The following is a 21,088-nucleotide window of genomic DNA, read 5'->3' on the forward strand; positions in this document are numbered from 1 at the left end:
GGTGGACGTGTCCAGAAGCAACTAAATTTTGGGAGAAAATTAAAAAATGGCTAAAGGAAATTTTAAATCAGGAGTTTGAATTATGGCCAGAGACATACTTGCTCGGCTCCAGGCCGGAAAACATAAAAAAAGACTCGTGGTACCTCGTATTGCACATAATTACGGCAGCGAGAATAACATTTGCTCAGTTTTGGAAAGACAAATATATCCCACCAGATGAAGCAATAATAAAAAAGATACTGGACTGTGCGGAAGCAGATAGACTGACCAAAAAATTGAAAGATAGAGACCAAACACCAACATGTCTATCTTAGGGAAAATGGTATATTTGGCTATCGAAAAGAAGACAACAATCAGATTAATATAATATAAACAGGCATTGTATATATTGAAGATACTTTATTGTATATATAAAGTGAGGTCGGATAGACCTGATTGGTATATAAGCTTAAAATAGGTTGTTTTGTCTCCCCCGGACTGTATTATGAATATATTGTATAGGTTTATGTTAAATAATAGTTTATTAAGGTATTGTTTATACTCTCATGTTTTTTGCTTTGTCGTTTTGTTCTTTCTTTTGTTTGTTTTTTGTCTTTTTTTTAACTACAAATGTAAATAAAGACTATTTTTTTTAAAAAAAAACTAAATAGGAGATGACATTGTAGGGAAGGAATTTTTTAAAAACAGAAGAGATCCCACATTTGTTACAATCAACCTGCTTTACTTTATTAAATATATATTCTCACAGATTAATTGCATTATAGTGGAATATAATATTACCAGTAAGTTCAAAAAAAAAAGGAAAAAGATTTGGATACTTTGATCATACATTTGTGGTTTTAAGGGTGACTTTAATAATGAATACAACAAATTAATGGACACCAAAAGTTCTCTTCAGTTCAGAGAGGCCCCCTCTCCCAAAAAAAGCTAAACATGTTCAGAGATATATCTAAGAATTTTGAGAAAGATTATTTTGAAAGAGAAGTGGGAAACTTATTCAAAATCTGGTGTGAATATTGATCAAATTTTGGAAATACAATAAATTTTCAGAATAAATTCATGGACAGAAAAAAATAAAATGCCAGATATTTCTTAAATTCACATATTTCAAGATAAAAGAAGCAATATTAAAATTAAAAAAGAGAAATTCTCCCTTAAAATTCAGAAACAGAAGAATTGAGATTCTGTCAAAAGCACCTCCAGATATTCTAGAAAGAAGGGAAACGATAGCTTTTTGACAATGGCTCAAAAAAAAGATCTGATATGGATGTCCATTCTCTTTCATCTATAGGCCTTTATGTGTGGTGGCAAAGCTTTTGTATTATTCCACTGATGATGCCAATGGAATACTCCAGTCATTGGCTGTAAGAGAATAAGGTAATAAAGGCAGAGAAGAGACAGAAAATCAAGTTGTACAAAGCAGCTGTTATTTCTTCTTAAACTATTTCTCAACTAGTATTAATATTATGAATAGCTCATTTAATAGGAAAAATAAATGTTAGAAAAGGAAAATGCACATATTATATATCTTCAAGACTCCTATAAAGCTGTCGGGATGAAAATACTTTGATCATACATTTGTAGTCTCAGGCAGATAAGAAGAAATGGATCAACTACTGTATATACTTGAATATTGGAATTTGAAATTTGAAAAACAAACTCAAGATGAACTAGGGAAAATTATGTTTTAAGGCTGAATTTGAGAAAAAAACAATTGATATAATTTATGCCCCAAATCATAACAAAATAAAGATCTATGAAATATTTTTTTTGATTCCTTTTTATGGTGCAAAGATATTCTGATTCTTGGAAATATAAATTGTTTGTTTTCCTTCTGAAACATGGACAAATCCACTTTAAAGGAACCTTTATCTGGCAAACTTTCCCATAATGTTTTACTCTATATATCATTACTATCTTTTTTCACTGTATTTGAATGCAAATACCTTGCCGTGAAATAACTTATACACTGCTCTTTAGTTTATAATATGAAGAGGTACCGTATGTGCTGAATTTCTAATACATTATTAACCAGTCCCATGCATGTGATAGTAGCAGTGCTACCTACACCTAATATTAGCCTAATAATTGTAAGATTAAAAAAAAAAACCTCCAGACTGAAGAGATGGAAATTTAACAAATTTGTATTAGTACAAGTGGTTATGAAATTGAAATGACAAGAATTAAAAAGGTTCCAAACCAATTTAATCTAATGTGTTTTTATCTACAGTATAGCACTCCAGCAAAGCACTTATGAAAGGATGTGTATCTCTCTGCCTTAAAACAGAAAGAAATCTATGCAAAAATAGGACATACTGAAGCAATTAGAATTAAGAAGCAATCATCTATTTAAAACAAAAAATGAAAGAAATGTATAATCAACTAGATTTAATGGAAGTAAATGAGATCCATGAGAAGTTGAATTTTGTTAATCAGAAATATTTTGAAAAAAGCAATGTCAGATAAATTGTTGCCTTTCCAATGCAAAAGGAGCAAGACAAAATAACTGTTACCTCAATTTGGGATGGAACAGATATATTTCTACAATGTACATGATGAAGCAATTTGTTATATTCTATTAAAGATTATAGTGGAGAACATCTGGTGACGAAAAGGCTAAAGAGCATTTGAATACAATATTACTCATAAAGCTTATAGATAAAAAAATAATAATTCTTAATAAAAATATAATTTAAAAAAAAACAGAAACAGAACAAAGTTCCAGGACATTATAGCATCTATGGAATATATTGCACAACTTTTCCAAAAATTTTAATTAAATTGTTAGCTCAGGTATTGAATGAGATTCCAAGCATCAAGAATTTCCTTCATCATGGAAAGAAGCTTGCATCATCCATTTATTGATCAGCATAGATAAAACATTGCCAGGTATGCCTCAGCAAGAGAATAATCTTGAAGTTTAGGAGTATTCCATATAGATCTATTATAAAAATTGTATCAGTCAGGAAACTATATACGAAAAGCAACAGTTGCAACTAATATCAGGTCTCTGGTCTAAGACTGTAATTAACTGATTGATAGAATTAGTATCAAATAGATTTGTATTTACATACCTTTTAATGTCATTAATGAGTCTGTTCTTTTCCTGGACTACTCTTTTATGATGCATTCTATGGAAGTCACGCTCTCTCTGCATTTTTAGCAGTGCCTCTTTAGCTTTACTGCATGAGGGAAAAAATATAAGATTTCTAAATACATTTCTATTCTTTAAGGAAGTGAGGACTCTCTATCATGAGGACTAGCCTTCCTGTCTCAGAAATATATTCTTAAAATCTCCAATAAAAGAAGCACATTAGCACTTGATCTAGCTCTATTACCTGTCCTGGTTTCATTTAACCTGTTATCTGCATCCCTCATTTGTTTTTGTCAATATTAAGTGTATTGGTATATTCTAGATATATGGCATGTTCTGTTATTTTTGCATGGATTTTGTTTCTCCCCTGTGCATTTTCCTTCTTATCAAAAAATTTTGTGGTATGATTGAACTTTGAGTGAGTGAACTTGCTCTTGCCTAACACTTTGTTCTTTTCCTATTCATGTGAATTGTGTGCCCTACAATTCACTGAAAATCAGGGATGGGTAGACTTGATAGAAAGTCATTGGTGGCTCCTTCGGGAGTTAGTACTACAAATATCTGGAATTAAATTCAGGTAAATTTAACAAGAACCCAATGCATATGTTTTTAATAGAGTATTAGAGGGGTGTGGTGCTAGTTCGCCTCCTTGTGGTGCACCCTGGATAGCACGGTAGTGTGAACCAAACAACTAGCAACAAGTGGCAGCCAGTTGGCAGCCAGACATCTTTGTAGAACTGCTGGCTCTCTAAATACATGGCAAAGGACCACCCTGTCCTTGAATGGCTGGGTGGACTGGACATTAACATTTGAACTACTGTGTCCATGTATTTGCCATATGCTAAATAAATAAAAAGAGTACTAGAAAAAGAGTTTTACTTCCATTCAGTTGAGTCTAATTCTTGGAGATTGACTGGACAAGTCCCTGCAGTTTTCTTGGCAAGGTTTTTCAGAAATTATTGCCATTGCTTCCTTCCAAGGACTGAAAGAAAGTGACTGATGCAAAGTCACCACCTGGCTTTGTGCCTCAGGTGGAACCAGAATTCACAGTCTGTCAGTTTCTAGCCTAACCACTAAACTGTCTCTCCTAACAATATTACTTCATAGGAAATAATTTTCTATGCTGAGATTCTGTTCTAATTTTCTATGCTTGAATTAAAGTGTTAAAAATTGGTTAAAAATAATTCTTTTTATTATTAATGAAATAGCAATAGCAGTTACATTTATATACCACTCCACAGTGCTTTACAACACTCTCTAAGCAGTTTACAAATGTCAACATATTGCCCCCAATAATCTGGGTCTTCATTTACCAACCTCAGAAGGATAGAAGGTTGAGTCAACCTTGAGCTAGTCAGGATCAAACTCCTGGCGGTGGGCAGAGTTAGCCTGAAATACTGCATTCTAACCACTGCACCACCACAGCTCCTAAAATCAGTGTCCTCAGTTAAGTAGCTTCTTGCAGGAATATTGGGATTTCAGTATCCACCTGATTCAGAAAACTATTGCTGCTGCTGGCATACTCCTAGTTTTTTTCCCTACCAAGAATAAAAATAACAGATGCAAAATAAATGCATCTCTACTTCCTACTGTCTTTACCTACCTTCTTTACCTGCCATTGTGGATTTTGCCTCTGACATAAAATGAATGTTTAATATTTTATAGATGGTTATTTTACTCTATGTTGACTTAATAATTCTGTCAGGTTTCTGTAATCATACATTATATATAAATATAATATATAAATAGAAGATGTACATTTTCATTTCAAATACTAACAGAATTTAAAATTCAGGAAATTTCTAAAGATTTCCATTAAAACCAATGTAGTATGAAATAAAGTATACCAATATCTTTTTATATCCAGTAATGCAATGTATTTGTATCCTACCATTACTTTTAAGTTCAATATAACCCTAAACAATGCAGAATCAGGAAACATTAAAGACAATAGAGTCAGGTGAAAAAACAACACCACTTTGAAATATTCGACTTTTTCAACATTTCAGCATACAGGTATTTTATCTTTGTTTCAACAATACTGATAGATAAAGGGTATATAATGTAATAAATATTAGAAGTAACTTCTCCCAGTAGTTTCTGGTCAACCAATAAAAAGGAGTAGGGAAAATACTCTTTGAGGTTCATCCTTGAGGGGCTGTTGTGAAGAAAAAAAAAGAGCATATACCTTTTCACAATACTGCCTTAGAGCAGCACTCCACCTTGGGTCACGGCAGCACCAACCCTTCTGACATGCAGGAAAGTTAAGAGACCTGGATGTTCCAGATGTCCTTGGATAGGTCATTGTATGGCACGTCCCCTCCCTGATGTACGCAATTATTGTTTTGGGGATTGAGGTTTATTTTTTCTTTTAATTCTATTTACAGTAGTTCACTTTTACATTATTGAAAGCCACTCAGAGTCTTTTTAATTAAGCAGCATTACAGAAATAAATTAACTTGGGTATTGATGGATTAACAACTATTTGACCCATTCTTTACCAGTCTTGCAAACATCAATACTGCCATTGAAAACTGATCACCTTCTATTGATCATCTGATGTCAAGAATTTTTTTTCATCCAAATCTCTAAAAAAAATGTAACCTAATAACAACAACAAGAACATACTTAGCTGCAAATTTATAGTTCTCCATTTCTTTCTTCAAATATATATTTTCCCTCTCCAAATGCTGATTGCAAGTATAGGCATCTGGAACAAATCCAACATCTTTAGGTTCAAGCACACCTCTCTGCATCAATTCATACCTAAAATTAAGCAATTGAACTTTAGGGGTTTTTTTCACTCTTCTTGGTTATAAGGAGTACATATACCATGAGCATGAATCCATAACAGCACCAACTCTTTTTCTTGATTGTGGTTACTTTAAATAGGAGCTCCTATAGTTCAGAACTACATTTCTCATGGTAAGTGGAATTACCCCAAAAAACAGAACTCCATGTCTTAACTTAATACACTGAGTACAACGAAATTACTGTTACCTCTCATTATTTTTGAGAGGTTAAGAGAAATAACATGGATAGGAGGTACAATCAAATATCTACAGAATGCAGTACTGTAGCAGGTTATAAAAGAAAATAATAGACACACTGTAATTTTATTGGAAGTAAAGACCAATACATATTTTGGAATAATACATATTTATTATCCATGGCTTCCTGTTGCATAGAAAATTGCCAAGATAGTTGTATTGCTTGTTGATATCCCATCTTTATTTTTACAAATAATTGCAGGTAGCAAACATAATCAATATTCCTCCACCCTATTTTCTCCAGAGCAACAAACCAGTGGGGTGGGATAAGAAACAGTGACTGGCCCAAGGTTGCAAAGCTGTATTTCATGGCTAAGGCAGGACTAGAACTCACAAGTTTCCTGCTTTCTAGCACAGTGCCATAACCACTAGACCAAACCGGCTATTTTTTTACTGCATTGTATTGAATTCTAGAACTATACAGTTTGAATAAAGCAGATAGGGTAAAAGATATTTTTATATGCTGACTAACTAGTTGAGAAGAATAAGGAATGTGCATTGCAGTTTGGAAAATTCCTCAAAAGTAATTCTTGATCTTATTCAGTAAAGTAGTTCTTAGTGTTTTTAAGAAAGAACATAAGCTTAACATTAATTTGGGACTAGACTTTGCATAAGCAGCAAAACTAAAATGAATTAAATAGTAAATTATAATATAAAGATTATTGAAAGGGATGGATATCTCCTTTTTTTAACATGTGCAAAGGTTGCCTCATCAGATTTTGACATAGCTCAATTAATGCAGATCTTTGAATCTCAGTTATAAAAATATTCTTAGTAGTGATGAAGAGGTTTGGAACTATCATGAATCCATACAATTCACATCTAAAAGCTGATTTTAGAAACATGAAAGATACCCCAATATACTAGCCTAATAGGAAGTGTATTCATTGACATTGCTTCAGGAGTTGATTGCCTACTTCCATTTATTTAATGTGTAAATAAGTTTTTTGCTAGAGGAAAGAACATTTGTCGTATAATGAGATTGTGAAAATTCTTTGAGAGCATGAAATGATTTTAACCGATCAAAACACTGTCTGTGATTGTTTTGGAAGGATGATGTTTTTATGTTGTTTTTGTTTAAAAAATAAAAAACTTTTTATATATATATAAAAAAAAAGAAGACCCAGAACTGAACCTTAGGATACCCTAGTCAATACTTCTCCCCAAACTGATGAGAAACCATTGAGTAAATAGCCTTGTCTTTGGGAATGAATTTCAAACCAGCTGTATATCTTTTACATTTTCATCCTCCAGTTCAACCTTTACACAGTTTGCCATCAACATGTTATGGGGTAACTTGTCAAATACTTCAAGATATATTAGGTCTACAGCATTCCTATATTCTATTAAAGAAGTTACCATTGTAAAAAAATAAATAAATGATTACACTGGGATTAACAGTGAAAAGAAAAAAAAGAGAGGAAAAGGATGGAAAACAACAGGAAATGCAGGGCAAAATAGAAGAGTCCAGATTTGTGAAATACAGAATGATTACATTGGAATAAACAGTGGGAAAAATAGTGGGAAGATAAGAAAAAGAGAAAAGAGATGGGAAACAAGGGGAAATCTAGGGCAAAAGAGGAGAGTTCAAGATTTCAAACTACAAAAGAAAAAAAAGGAGAAAGAAAAAGGTAAAAATAAAAATGGGAAGGGAGAAAAAGAAAAAGAAATGAAAGAGAAAGATGTTATATATATTTAGAATTGAAATATGAATAGTAGTAAGAAACAAATGGGAAATTATATGATTGTAAGAATGAAATGAATAAAAATTGGAATATTTGTTTCTGTATCTTTGAAATCTAGAAAATGATAAATTTTTCTTTTTTCGAATTTCTTTTAGAATATGAATAAGCATAAACTGTAGCAATCGAAATACCTGTAATGGTATATGGTGGTGAAAGTAGAAAGGATTAAGTTGTAGTTGGATAACATCGAGAACATTGTTGAATTTAATTAAGGAAATTATAACGATTGAAATATTTTTAATTATATATTGTGATGAAAGTAGAAATGATTAAATTGTGATTTGGAGGATTATATGGGCAAAACTATTTGGTTTATTGGGAGAGTTTAATGAGTAACATAAGGGGGGAAATTATTTGGTTTATTATTATTGGTAAATATAACTAATTGATTGTATACTAAAATGTTGGATTTACAGTATATTAAACAATTGTAATGTTGCATAATTAACCAATGTGAGGATAGATATAAAAATAGATGACAATGGAAAGGGGTATAATATAGATAGAAGGGAAAAATTGAATTTGATTATGATTATGATTAAGATTAGGGATGAGAATGAAGGGTAATATTGGTTTAAAAAAAATAGATAAGAAATAAATATGGCAAAAAGGAAATATAGAAGTTGTAAACTTAATTGAAATGACTAAACATTGTTTAAATTTGTAAACCAGCCAAATATTCTGTTCAAAGAAAATACATTGTATGTTTGTGTGTTTGTCTAAAAAATAAAAAAAAAAACTTTTATAAAAAAAAACAAGTCATTTGGGCAAAGTTTATTTACCCTAATCTAAACAACTACAGGGAGACTACAAATTGAGAAATAATACTGTGAAAAAAGACAGTCATTGCAATAAATGAAAACATGCCAAAAATTAATGCATCTTTTAAACATAGGTAACATTATTTCAATTTTAATTAATTTTAACTGGACTCTTCATTTTGGCCTATCAAGAAGCCCAATACATGGGCAATATTTCTAAATTGCTTTTCTACTTATGTATGTAAATCAATGGATGTAGCCAGTTGCCCCATTTGTGCAGCTGCCAAGCGAAGGCAAGGGAAACCTCCCAGCTTTCTGCAGCCAGTAGCACAGCTGTCAGCACCCTGGAGAGAGATTTCTATGGACTTTATAGTAGAATTGCCAGAAAGTGCAAGAAACACCATCATCTGGGTGGTCACCGACCTGTTCTCGAATCAGATCCACTTCATCTCGTGTTAAAAGATCCCCACTGCTAAAACACTGGCAAAACTGTTCCTTCACCACGTCTACCACCTTCATGGTGCTCCACATCTGGCAGGGGGATCCGGTTCACCTCCAAATTTTGGAGGACATTTTTGGCCCTTTTGGGGATTGACCAGGGTCTGAGTTCGAATCATCATCCTCAAACTAATGGTGGGACAGAACATATGAACTCGGTTCTGGAACAATACCTTAGGTGCTTTATTAACTATCAACAGGGTGACTGGACTAACCTCTTGCTGTTTGCGGAGGTTGCCTATAACAACACTGTGCACTCAAGCATGGGGTTCACTCCCTTCCAGGTGTCCACGGGTCAGGAATTCAACCCAGTGCCAGAGCTGCCAACCAGTGAACCCACAATACCATCCTTAAAGGAGTGGATAAATCAACTACAAAATGCATGGTGGTTCGCAAAGCACTAGATGAAGCCTGAACCACCAACAAAGCACAGGCAGACAAAAAGAGAGTGAAGCCTAAACCATTTAACATGGGGGATCAAGTATACCTTTCAACAGTCTGCTGGTGGCTCAGCAGACTGATAGCATTGTGATTAACACTAGCTGTCTGCAATTACTGTAAATTCGAATCTCACCAGGCTCAAGGTTGACTCAGCATTCCATCCTTTCTAAGGTAGGTAAATTGAGGACCCAGTTTGTGGGGGCAATAAGCTGACTTTGTATAAATATACAAAAGTATGAAGGCTATTGCTTAACGTATTGTAAGCCGCCCTGAGTCTCCGGAGAAGGGCGGCATATAAATCAAATTTTTAAAAAAACAAACAAGGTTCTTGCAATCCTTACAGCCCTCAAAGAAGTTGGAACCAAAATTCATTGGACCCTTCCTAATCACACGTATTATAAACCCGGCCATAGTGGAACCTGAGTTACCAAAAGCCTTAAAGCAAGTTCACCCAGTGTTTTACTCCCAAAACCAGAGATAATCTCACCCCTAAGGCCAGTGGCTGCCCTTGCACCACAGCCCATTATGGTGGAAGGAGAACAGCATTTTTAAATTAAGGAAATCCTTGACTTCAGAAAATACTACAGAGCAACCCAATACTTAGTGCCATGGAAACACCTCCCTTTGGCCCAAAATGAATGAGTTCACATGAAACATGTTAGAGCTCCTAGACTCCTCATACGCTTCCATGGTCGTTACCCAGACAAACCTAATTAATGGCCTGTTCTTGTCTCTCTCCCTTCCTATTTTCTTTTCCTCCAGGTGATAGTGATAGAGAGATACAGATACAGATATATAGATACCTAAAACAATTGGTCCACTAATGGGAGAAGATGGCAAGGAAGTAATGGGGAGCAGAGAAAGCAGAGCTGCTTAATTCATTCTTTGCATCTGTCTTCATGCAAAAGGAAAAAAATAGTCCAAACTACCAAAGGAAGAACCATAAAAGACAGACCAGGAATACAAATTAAATTGGGAAGAAAATAGTAACTTGAACTTGTCTATCTTTCTTGTCTATAGACAAGCTCAAATCACCAGGACGAAAAAAGTTACACTCCAGAGTTCTGAAGGAGATAGCAGATGTGATTTTGAAACCACTGAACTGTATTTTTCAAAGATACTGGGCCACTGGAGAACTATCAGAGGACTGGAAAAGAGCTGACGTGGTTCCCATCCTCAAAAAAGGGAACAAAATGGTTTGTCAAAAATAGATCACGCCACATAATTCTTATTGCATTATTTGAAAAAATGACTAAACTAGTAGACCAGCAAAATGCTCTGGACATAATATAGTTGGACTTCAATAACGCATATGATGAAGTAGACCATTACCCACTGCTTGGTAAAAACAATGAAGAATAGAAAGCATCACCACCAAATAGTAAACTAGCTAATAAACTGCACTCAATGGAACTACATCTACATGGAGATAAGTATGCAGTGGGGTTCTGTCTTAGTCCCAGTACTCTTCAACATCTTCATAAATGATTTAGATGAGGGAATAGTATGAGAACTTATCAAATTTGCAGATAACACCAAGCTGGCAGGAATAGCCAACATCAAGATCCAGAAGGATCTCAACAGGCTAAAACTGGGCCCTATCTAATAAAATGAAATTCTATTGTAAGAAAAGTAAGATTTTACACTTATTTATTTATTTATTTATTTATTTATTAAATTTATATACCGCCCTATTCCCGAGGGACTCAGGGCGGTGAACAGCGAAAGATAAAAATACATGTAATATATTTTATATTATATTATATTGCCACTTAGGCAATAGGTAAGAAAAACCAATTTCACTGGTACAGAATAGGTGGTACCTGGCTCAATAGCAGTAACTGCAAGAGGGATCTAGGAGTCCTAGTGGACAACCACTTAAATATGAGCGAGCAGTGTGCAACAATTGCCAAAAAAGCAGATGCAGTCCTAGGCTGTGTTAAGAGAGGGATACAATCAAGATCAGGTGAAATGTTAGAACCACTTTATAAAGCCTTGGTAGGACCATGCTTGGAATACTGCATCGATTTTTGGTCGCTACAATATATAAAAGATGTTGAGACTCTGGAAATAGTGCAGTGAAGATCAACAAAGATGATTAGGGGACTGGAGGATAAAACATATGAAGAACAGTTCAGGAACTGGGTATGTCTCGTTTAGTGAAAAGAAGGACTAAGGTGACATTATAGCAGTCTCTCATTATTTGCTCCCACAAGGAAGAGGGGGACAACCTATTTTCCAAAGCACTTGAAGGTAGGACAAGAAGCAATGGATGGAAACTAATCAAGTAGAGAATCAACCTAGAACTAAGGAGAAATTTCCTAACAGTGAGAAAAATTAACCAGTGGAATGGCTTGCCTCCAGAATTTATGGGTGGAGACCAGGGGTGAAATGTAAAAATGTTTGCTACCGGTTCTGTCGGTGTGGCTTGATGGGCGTGGCTTGGTGGTCATGTGATCGGGTGGGCGTGGCCAACTTGACGTCACTCACTGTTAGAGCCAGGAGCTGCACATTTTGAAGCTCATTCTGCCCTTCTGAAGCCCCCAACGCTTTGAGTTTCCCTCCACCACCCAAGCGAACATCAGAGCCTTCTCTTGCAGAAGCAGAATCCAGGCAAAGAAATGGAAAAACGAGGTGGGGAATGGGGAGGAGAAGGTGTAATTAGCAGAATCCAGCACAGAAATGGAAAAACAAGGGGGGGAGATGGGGAAGAGAAGGTGTAAATAGCAGAATCCAGCACAGAAATTGAAAAACGAGGGGGGGAATGGGGAGGTGTAATTAGCAGAATCCAGGCACAGAAATGGAAAAACGGGGGGGGGGGGGAAATGGGGTGGAGAAGGTGTAATTAGCAGAATTCAGGCACAGAAATGGAAAAACGAGGGGGGGAATGGGGAAGAGAAGGTGTAATTAGCAGAATCCAGCACAGAAATGGAAAAATGGGGAGGAGAAATTGTAAGAAGATGGTTTCTTAGATCACTGACACTCCCAACAATGAGTTTGGTGGCGATGTAAGGAAATGTCTTCCAGCTCTTCAAGATTGACTTTAAGCCGACAACAAAAGTAGTGGGGGGGGGCAACAGGGGCGTGTTTGTGTGTGTGTGTGTGTGTGTGTGTGTATGTCCCTCCCTCCGCAAGGACTTAGAGGCAGACACTGCCCCTCTGAGGAAAAGAGGAGGCGGCGAAGCCCTGGCTGTCACCTGGGAGAGGAGGAGGGCACGCTGGGAAGGGAGTACGCTGCTAACTCCCTTCCCCGCAGCCCTGTGAAACTTGCCTACCTTCCACGTGGCCTTCTGCTTGCCTGCCTTCGCAAGCTGGTCACGGAAAGGTTGCATGGGAAGGCAGGGAAGCATGGCAGGACTGCAGGCTGTGGCCCGGTTCGGGGGCGTGGCCAGCCACCAATTGTTACCGGTACGGCGAACTAGCCTCAATCTCCGCTACCAGTCCTCCCGAACTGGTCCGAACCGGTAGCATTTCACCCCTGGTGGAGACTTTTGGGAGAATTTATGAGTGGAGACTCATGGGAGACTTTTAAGAAGAGATTGGATAGCCATTTTCTTTTTTCATTATTCTGCAGCAAGTTTCCTCTGGTGCAAGCATTGCAGAATCTTATCTCAGCAAAAGTTTAGTATAGTAATCAATACAACTGCAAATAAAGGACCCCCGGATTCAAATCCTGCGTCTTTTACAGACTTGTTAGGCATACTGCAATTAGGAAAAACTGAAAATTGATTATTAAAAAATGAAGGTTGATATTTATTAAGACTTCAACAACTGTAACAGGAAAATTAATGACAATCAATCAACATGAGAGGATTCTGAAAAGCTGAAAGCTTCACCCTATCAACATTGTGATCTTGGTGACTAAGAATATTAAACAAGATACCACAATTGTATTATGGCAATCAAAGCTATCAGAAAAAAAAAACTGGAGCTGATCCTTCAAAATAATGTTTTTTTTTACATCTGAATAGCATTGGCAAAGATTTCTTCCCTTTTCCATTCTTCTCTATCTAAGAACACTTCAAATATATATATATATTTCCAGGTGGTACTACTATGTTTGGCTGTGTAAAACCACACAGAAGAAAGCAGAGGCCAATTTCAAACTTTATTTTTAATTCTTAGGGAATAGTTTCTCGTGGGATCTCTATTCCCTGTGTTTTTGAGAAGTCTTTTGCCAGCAGTGTAAGTCATAACAGTTAACTACCCCACCCATTCCTTTTTTGAAGAATTTAAAATATCTAACTCCAAACTCCTGTATTTATTCTCTGTAAAACAGATTTGGCAGGTTTTTGCCTTGACTTGTTTTTAATTGCTCTGTTTTTCCCTTTTATTTTAGGAACAGTGAAGGAAAACAGCAGACATCACTGTTACAACAGACACCATTTTTTAATACCCTCAAGATAATGACACAGTTTTGCATTAAAAGCTCCTATTTTCTTGAAATATTACAGGGTTAATCCACAAAGAATCATGGCTACAAACATTTAATTCAGTCAAAAAAACTATTCCTTAAGACTAGATCCTCCAAGGTCCTGTATTAGATCAGCTACTAAAAGCAATGTTAAAAAACTAAAGCCAGTGGCATATTATACCATAGACAAATTAGGCATTTGCTTAGGATCTTGCAAAGAGGGGAGAACGTTTTCTTGCCCCACATTTGGTAGCAAAATCTCAAAGCTACTCCTGGAGATGGGGGATGGGGCACCCTCTGCATGCTGTCAGAAATAATTACATTTTCTTGGTAATATTTAAAGCATTGTACTGAAAAGAAACGAAGAAATTTTAAATATCTAAATAGATCAAAAAGCTCTGTTTAAATCATACTTGTAAAGATATTCATCACTCTGCCTAATTTAATTAAATATTAATTCTTCAATAGACGTTCATATCTGAATGGACCATTTAATCTGGGTTCCTATATAGGTAAATGAAACAATTTTCACAGCATTAATTATTTTTTCATCCCATTAGTGTTTCATCACAGGATGGATCAGCTAGCTATATATTGCCAAACGAAAGATACTTGTACAAAGAGAAAATAAATAACTTAATTTGATTTATATTAATGATTATTACTTTAAAAATATTTCTAAAATAGGCACTCATATATACCTGCATACTTTTTCAGGATAAAGACAAAAAAAGTAAATAAAAGCATTTATAAAATATATCTATGTGCTCTATCAAGGTAAGCACAAAAAAGGAGTAAGTGGAAAAAATTAAATAATAATACAATTTAAATAAACATTGCTAAAACTGTTTTTTAACAACACTATTCACTATATCTCTTCTTTCATTTACTTCTTTATAAATCATGTTTTTTTAATATATCCATATGTGGCTTTATATATTAACTTTTAAAAAAGATTCTCATTTGTCTCTTTTCAAAGTTTTCATCCGCTATGTTCAACCATACCTTTCTCTCAATCCATGCACTCTTCCTTCATATATATTTTGCAATTCATACATAATTCATTCTCCTGCAGGGCGCCCACGGCAGTCATGCCTGGGTAGTGACACGGCTGTTATCCAATGACTGAGTCTCCTGGAATCTTCAGCACCGCCCCTTCCTGCTGTATTCCAGTTTTTCAACTCGGTCTGTTCCATAACAGTCGTGTCTGTAGTTTTCTCTAAAGCTTAACGAAAAGTTTGCTCTATTTTTAACTATTTTGGTTGAGACTGGAGCCTCGCACCTGCTGGACTGCCTGGAAGCGTCTGCTCTCCTCGCACGCGCACGAGCTCGCATTGTTTGCTCCGCCGCGTTGCTGCCTCCTTTGGCAAGAAAAGCGGAGGCTGGAGCGCTCAGAAGCGCCTCTTACTATCGGCCAGCGCTGCGACTATTTGAACTCCCCGCCGTTTTTGTAGAACAGCTGAGAGGCGTGAGAACGACTTCCGCGCCATATTTTTTCGCCGCTTCGGGGCCGGCTGGCTTCTTATCTCCGGGGGCGATCTTTCTCTCAGCTGACCGGCGCGGCTCGCCTTTCGCGCCTTGCTTCAAGCCAGAGAGTCTCATAACAGCGGCATCCAGGTATTGACGGCTCTCTCGCCCATCCACTTGATTGGCGCGAAGGGGCATTCCGCGCCTAACATTATTCTCGCGCACAAGCCGTAAGGCTAGCGAGAAGGAGGGCAATCCCATTTGTGCTTGGGAATCAGTTTGGGTGCCATTTTAAGTGGGGCATTGAGACAAGATGGCCGACGTTTCCATCCGATCTAAGGCCAGAGGAAAACGCTGCCAGCAGGAGGACCCTGGGGAGGGTACTTCCACAGGCCACAGGAGCAAGATCAGGGCTCCAGCTTCCCACTCCTTGGCCCTCCCAAAATCTTCAGCCCTCACCAGGGACGAGAACAGGCGCCACAAGGCCATGGAGAAGGCCTTTGAGAGGGCTCATTCCAGAGCTGTTCAAGGCTCTTCTGCACCTCCCTCCTCTGAGTGCCCTGATCTATCGGGAGTTCCTAGGGCCTTATCCCCGAACAGGTCCATTCAGGGAGATGTTATCAATACGGCTGAGGTAGCATCGGTTTTCCCTTCTGATACTGGGGACACCCAAGAGCAGGGCCAGCGTTCTCCAAATCCTGTTCAGGCTCCACAGGCCTCAGCCTCTCCATCTTCTGAGCCTCATGTTTCTCTGCAAGCACACGATTTGCCCCTAGATATGCGGTCCTCCCTGGCCGATCTTATTTCTGAAGCTATTCGACAAGGCATTGCCCAAGGCCTTCAACAACATCATTCTGTGGCTCAGGTTTCTTCTGTTACCAAGAGGTCGGATAAAGCCATCTCTCGATCTCCTGCCCTCCATTCTAACGAGGAATCTGTCGCTGATGTCTCTGATCACGACTCCGCCAGCCAGGATTCGGTGTCAGAAGAGGGGGAATTACCTGAGCAAGACCTATCAGATGATGAAGGTCTTGAGCCTGATCAGCCAGCTTTTGTGGGCCTTTTCAAACCCCATATGTTTCGATCATTGCTTTACAAAGCCAAGACTACCACCCGGCTCGGAATCGAGATTTCTTCCTCGTCCAATCCTCCTGTGCCAGCTGATCCCACATCTGCCCTATTTCAGGAACCCAAGGTGCAGTCAGATACTATTCCAGTTCCCAAGCTTTTTTCGGAGGTCTTGAAACGCCAGTGGTCTTCTCCCAGCTCCGGTCCAATCCCAAACAACCTGGATCGAAAGTTCTACAACATGGCTTCGGAATTCTCCGATCTTTTACAAGTTCCAGTCATCGATTCTCCCGTTGTGGCTTTATCTACCACCTCTCTCCCCACGGGTCCTTCGGAGGATTATTTGCGGCCTGAGGAAAAGAAGGCTGAAAGAACCCTCATCAAAGGCCATCAAGCATCCACTTGGTCTATTCAAGCTTCCTCCGCTGCATCGTTCTTCAACCGTGCCTCTATCCTGTGGTTACGCCAGCTGCAGGACCGTATTCCGGCTTCTGACCATCGCGCCCATCAGGACATAAATAAAATCATCGCAGCAGCCGAGTTCTCCGCGGATGCTACGCTTAATGCGGCCAGATTCTCAGCCAAGGCCATCGGCACTTCTATCACTTCACGACGCCTCCTCTGGCTCCGGAATTGGCAGGCAGACACCCAGAATAAGTGGCGTCTCGCCTCGTCACCTTATGCGGCTGATAAGTTGTTCGGTGCCCCGCTGGATCCGCTGTTAATCGAGACAAAAGACCACCATAAGATTCTTCCTTCCGTGTCTCGTCGTTCTGAACCCCGGCCTCAGGGCTCCTTTCGTCATTCTTCCTTTCGAGGATCCGATTCCAACTACTTCCAGCACCGCTCTCACCGTTCCTTCCCCTCCAGGACACCACAACCTTCCGGAGACCAGGTCAGGCAGGGACCCCGTTTTACATCGAAATCCTCATTTCGTGGGGGGAGGGGTCGCCCCTTTAGAAGGTTCCGCTAGGGATCTACCGGCTTCCTCTATTGGAGGTAGATTATCCCATTTTTCCAACCAGTGGGATTTTTCGATCTCTGACTCTTGGGTCAGGGACACAGTTAAATTTGGCCTTAAGCTCGAATTTCAGTCTTCCCCTCCTAATCATTATTTTCATTGCCCCGTATCTCTGGATCCTATTAAAAGGGCTAGAGTTGATCAGGCCATCCAACATCTATGAGCCATCAAGGCCATTCAGCCTGTCCCTTTCCACGAACGCGGCCAGGGTTTTTATTCCCGCCTATTCCTGGTTCCCAAAGCTTCAGGGGATTGGAGGGCTATCCTTTATTTAAAATCTCTAAATCGGCACATCAGATACCGCCATTTTAAAATGCAGTCACTCCACACTATTCTGCTCTGCATTAGGAAGGGTGACCTTATGTCCTCCATTGACTTAACGGAGGCCTACCTCCACATCCCCATCTTCCCGTCCCATCGCAAGTTCCTCAGGTTTTCGTATAATGGTCAGCATTTTCAGTACGCTGCCTTGCCTTTTGGCCTTTCCTCCGCCCCCAGGGTATTTACTAAGGTGATGGCAGCCCTTATGGCCCACATTAGCTCTATCCCTATTCGCACACTTTTTTATTTGGATGACATCCTCATCCTCTCTAAATCTCTACCTTCGGCCCAGGAGGACATTGCTTTGGTTGTGTCCACCTTGCAAAGGCATGGCTTCTCCATTAATTGGTCCAAAAGCCATCTGTCGCCTTCTACGTCCTTACAACACCTGGGGGCAGTCATTAATTCAACCTTTCTCCAAGTTACCCTGTCACTAGAGCGCCAGACAAGTCTCTCTGACATGGCTTCCAAGTTCCGGAGGCGGGGCTCCGCCTCTCTACTGGGTCTCTCTAGCCTCTTAGGCAAAATGGTTTCTACTTACGGCATTGTGCCATGGTCTCGCCTCCACAGCAGGGAGCTGCAGTGGCTGTTACTTCCTTACCAACGACGCTTCACCAGCACCTCGGCCTCCAAAATTGTCCTTCCACCACCGGTTCTAGACTCTCTGCGTTGATGGACGTCGTCAGCCATTTCCCGGGGCTCTTCGTTTGGGGACCAGCACAGGATTGTTGTCACCACGGATGCCAGCCTCTTGGGCTGGGGGGCTCATCTCGACTCGCACCTGGCTCAGGGTCTCTGGTCTCAAGCAGAACGAGCCATGAATATCAACGTTCTGGAATTGAGGGCTATCCGTCTAGCCCTCCTCGAATTCGAGCCTCATGTCCTTGGTCGGGACGTCCTTGTCCTAACGGACAATGTCTCGGCCAAGGCTCATGTCAACCGACAGGGGGGGACTCGTTCCCGGTCCCTAATGGAGGAGTCTCTCCGGCTGGGTCTCTGGGCGGAAGCCCATCTGTCGTCGCTTCGTGCCGAGCACATTTCGGGATCTGCAAACACCCAAGCGGACTCTCTCAGCCGCTCCCTCATCGATCCGGCCGAATGGAGCTTACATCCCCTCCTGTTCAAGGATCTGTGCTCCCGGTTTGGCCTTCCGTCGGTGGACCTGTTTGCGGCTCCCGGCAACCAGCAGCTTCCCCACTTCTTCTCTCGGTTTCCCTGCCCGGGAGCAGAGGCAGTGGATGCCCTCCGGAGTCCTTGGCCGCAGAATCAACTGCTCTACGCCTTTCCCCCTCTGCCCCTAATTTCCAAGGTCGTACGGAAGATGGTAGCGGAGTGGGCAGAGATTCTTCTTTTGGCTCCACACTGGCCTCGCCAACCGTGGTTTGCCAACCTTCTGGACCTGTCTGTCACCCCCCACTGGAGGATTCCCGACGATCGGATAACTCTCCACCAAGGTCCTCTGCTCCATCCGGATCCCCGGTCCTACCAACTGACCGCATGGCGACTGAGCGGCTCCTCTTAGCAAGGGCCAAGGTTCCTCCGGGCGCTATTCCCATCATCCAGGCCGCACGCCGCCCATCGACGCTCCGCCTGGCGTGTGTTTTCTTCCTGGTGTCATAAGAAAGGGGTTTCTCCTACAGACGTGACTATTCCTCATCTGCTGGATTTCCTTCATCATGGTTTCGTTGCGGGCCTAGCTCCTAACACCCTACGACGACAGGTGGCAGCTTTATCATCAATTCTGTCATGTTCATCCTCCACGCCTATTACTGCTGATCCTCTCATTCGATCATTTTTGAGAGGTGCTACCAATCTCCGTCCGCCCACGGTTCACCGGTTCCCGTCTTGGGATCTGAACAAAGTTCTTTCTGCCTTGACGGGCCCTCCGTTTGAGCCCTTACGAGAAGTTGACCTCAAGTTTTTGTCGTTCAAAGTTTCGTTTCTCGTTGCCGTTACCTCCGCTAGGCGGATTTCTGAGCTCGCTGCCCTGTCTGTGCGCTCTGACCTCTGCATCTTTCATACGGACAAGGTAGTTCTTCGCCTTGACCCTGCGTTTGTGCCGAAGATCAACACCATCTTTCACCGGTCGCAAGAGCTCACGCTTCTGAACTTCTGCCCTTCTCCTCGCCATCGACAGGAGTTCCTATGGCATAAGCTGGATGTCCGCAGGTCTCTCAAAATCTATGTGGCCCGTACGGCTACTTTCCGGAGATCAGAAGCTCTCTTCCTCTCTTTCCAACCTGCAACTATGGGTTCCCGTCTCTCCTCTGTTGCCATTGGACGGTGGATCAGAGCTACCATTGCATTGGCCTACGAGGTGCAGTCTCTGCCGGTACCTGCGAATATTACGGCTCACTCTACAAGGAGTGCCTCCACCTCAGCTGCCTGGTCCACGCAGGCTCCTTTGGATGAGATTTGCCGGGCCGCCACGTGGTCTGTCTCTCCTTTCATCCGGCACTACCATCTGGATGTTTACGCTTCGGCGGACGCAGCATTCGGCAGGAGGGTCCTACAGCAGGTCCGGCCTCTCCCTCCCTAGGAGACATCATGCTTTGGTATGTCCCAGGCATGACTGCCGTGGGCGCCCTGCAGGAGAATGGGCGTTGTACTTACCTGATACGCCTCTTCTCTGTTCTGGCGCCCACGGCAGTCAGCCCCACCCGTTCCAGCCGTCCCTGGGTTTCCGGGGGGTGGGAATTTGTTTACTATCTGCTTTATTTCTACAGACACTCCAGTCTTCTGGACAGCCTCGCCTCAAAACTGGAATACAGCAGGAAGGGGCGGTCCTGAAGATTCCAGGAGACTCGGTCATTGGATAACAGCCGTGTCACTACCCAGGCATGACTGCCATGCGCGCCAGAACAGAGAAGAGGCGTATCAGGTAAGTACAACGCCCATTCTCTCTACATTATTATTTACATAGAACTTCAATTTCTAAAACCATCCACTCACAGTTATTTTGGGCAGTTTATAAAGGATTTTAAAAACAGAAAATAAATAAATATCACATCATAAAGATTTTACCAGATGTCATTACTTTTCTTTATGTTGGCAAGTTTTAGTAGACATACCTTTTGAAAAACTTAACACCTTTTAGAAAGCAAACAATGTACTTCTTTCATATTAGTCACTCACTTTCATATTTAATCAGTGATGGGATTCAATTTTTTTTACTACCGGTTCTGTGGGCGTGGCTTGGCAGGCGTGG

At 40.2% G+C, this 21,088-nt stretch overlaps 1 protein-coding gene across 6 annotated transcripts in view; it reads right to left on the minus strand.

Annotated features, from left to right (window-relative positions):
• The window catches only part of SPAG16 (sperm associated antigen 16), a 581,714-nt gene that overhangs the window by 549,118 nt on the left and 11,508 nt on the right, over positions 1 to 21,088 (minus strand). For all 6 annotated transcript variants that reach the window (XM_070933195.1, XM_070933193.1, XM_070933192.1 and 3 more), the window contains 2 exons: positions 5,723 to 5,860; positions 3,075 to 3,182 (listed from right to left, as the gene is read on the minus strand). In XM_070933195.1, the coding sequence (XP_070789296.1) occupies positions 3,075 to 3,182; positions 5,723 to 5,860 (246 nt within the window). The remainder of the gene's footprint in view (positions 1 to 3,074; positions 3,183 to 5,722; positions 5,861 to 21,088) is intronic.

The sequence above is a fragment of the Pituophis catenifer genome, unplaced genomic scaffold, assembly GCF_029215685.1.
Source record: "Pituophis catenifer annectens isolate HBS135680 unplaced genomic scaffold, rPitCat1.0.hap2 SCAF_1, whole genome shotgun sequence".
Classification (NCBI taxonomy): Eukaryota; Metazoa; Chordata; class Lepidosauria; order Squamata; family Colubridae; genus Pituophis; species Pituophis catenifer.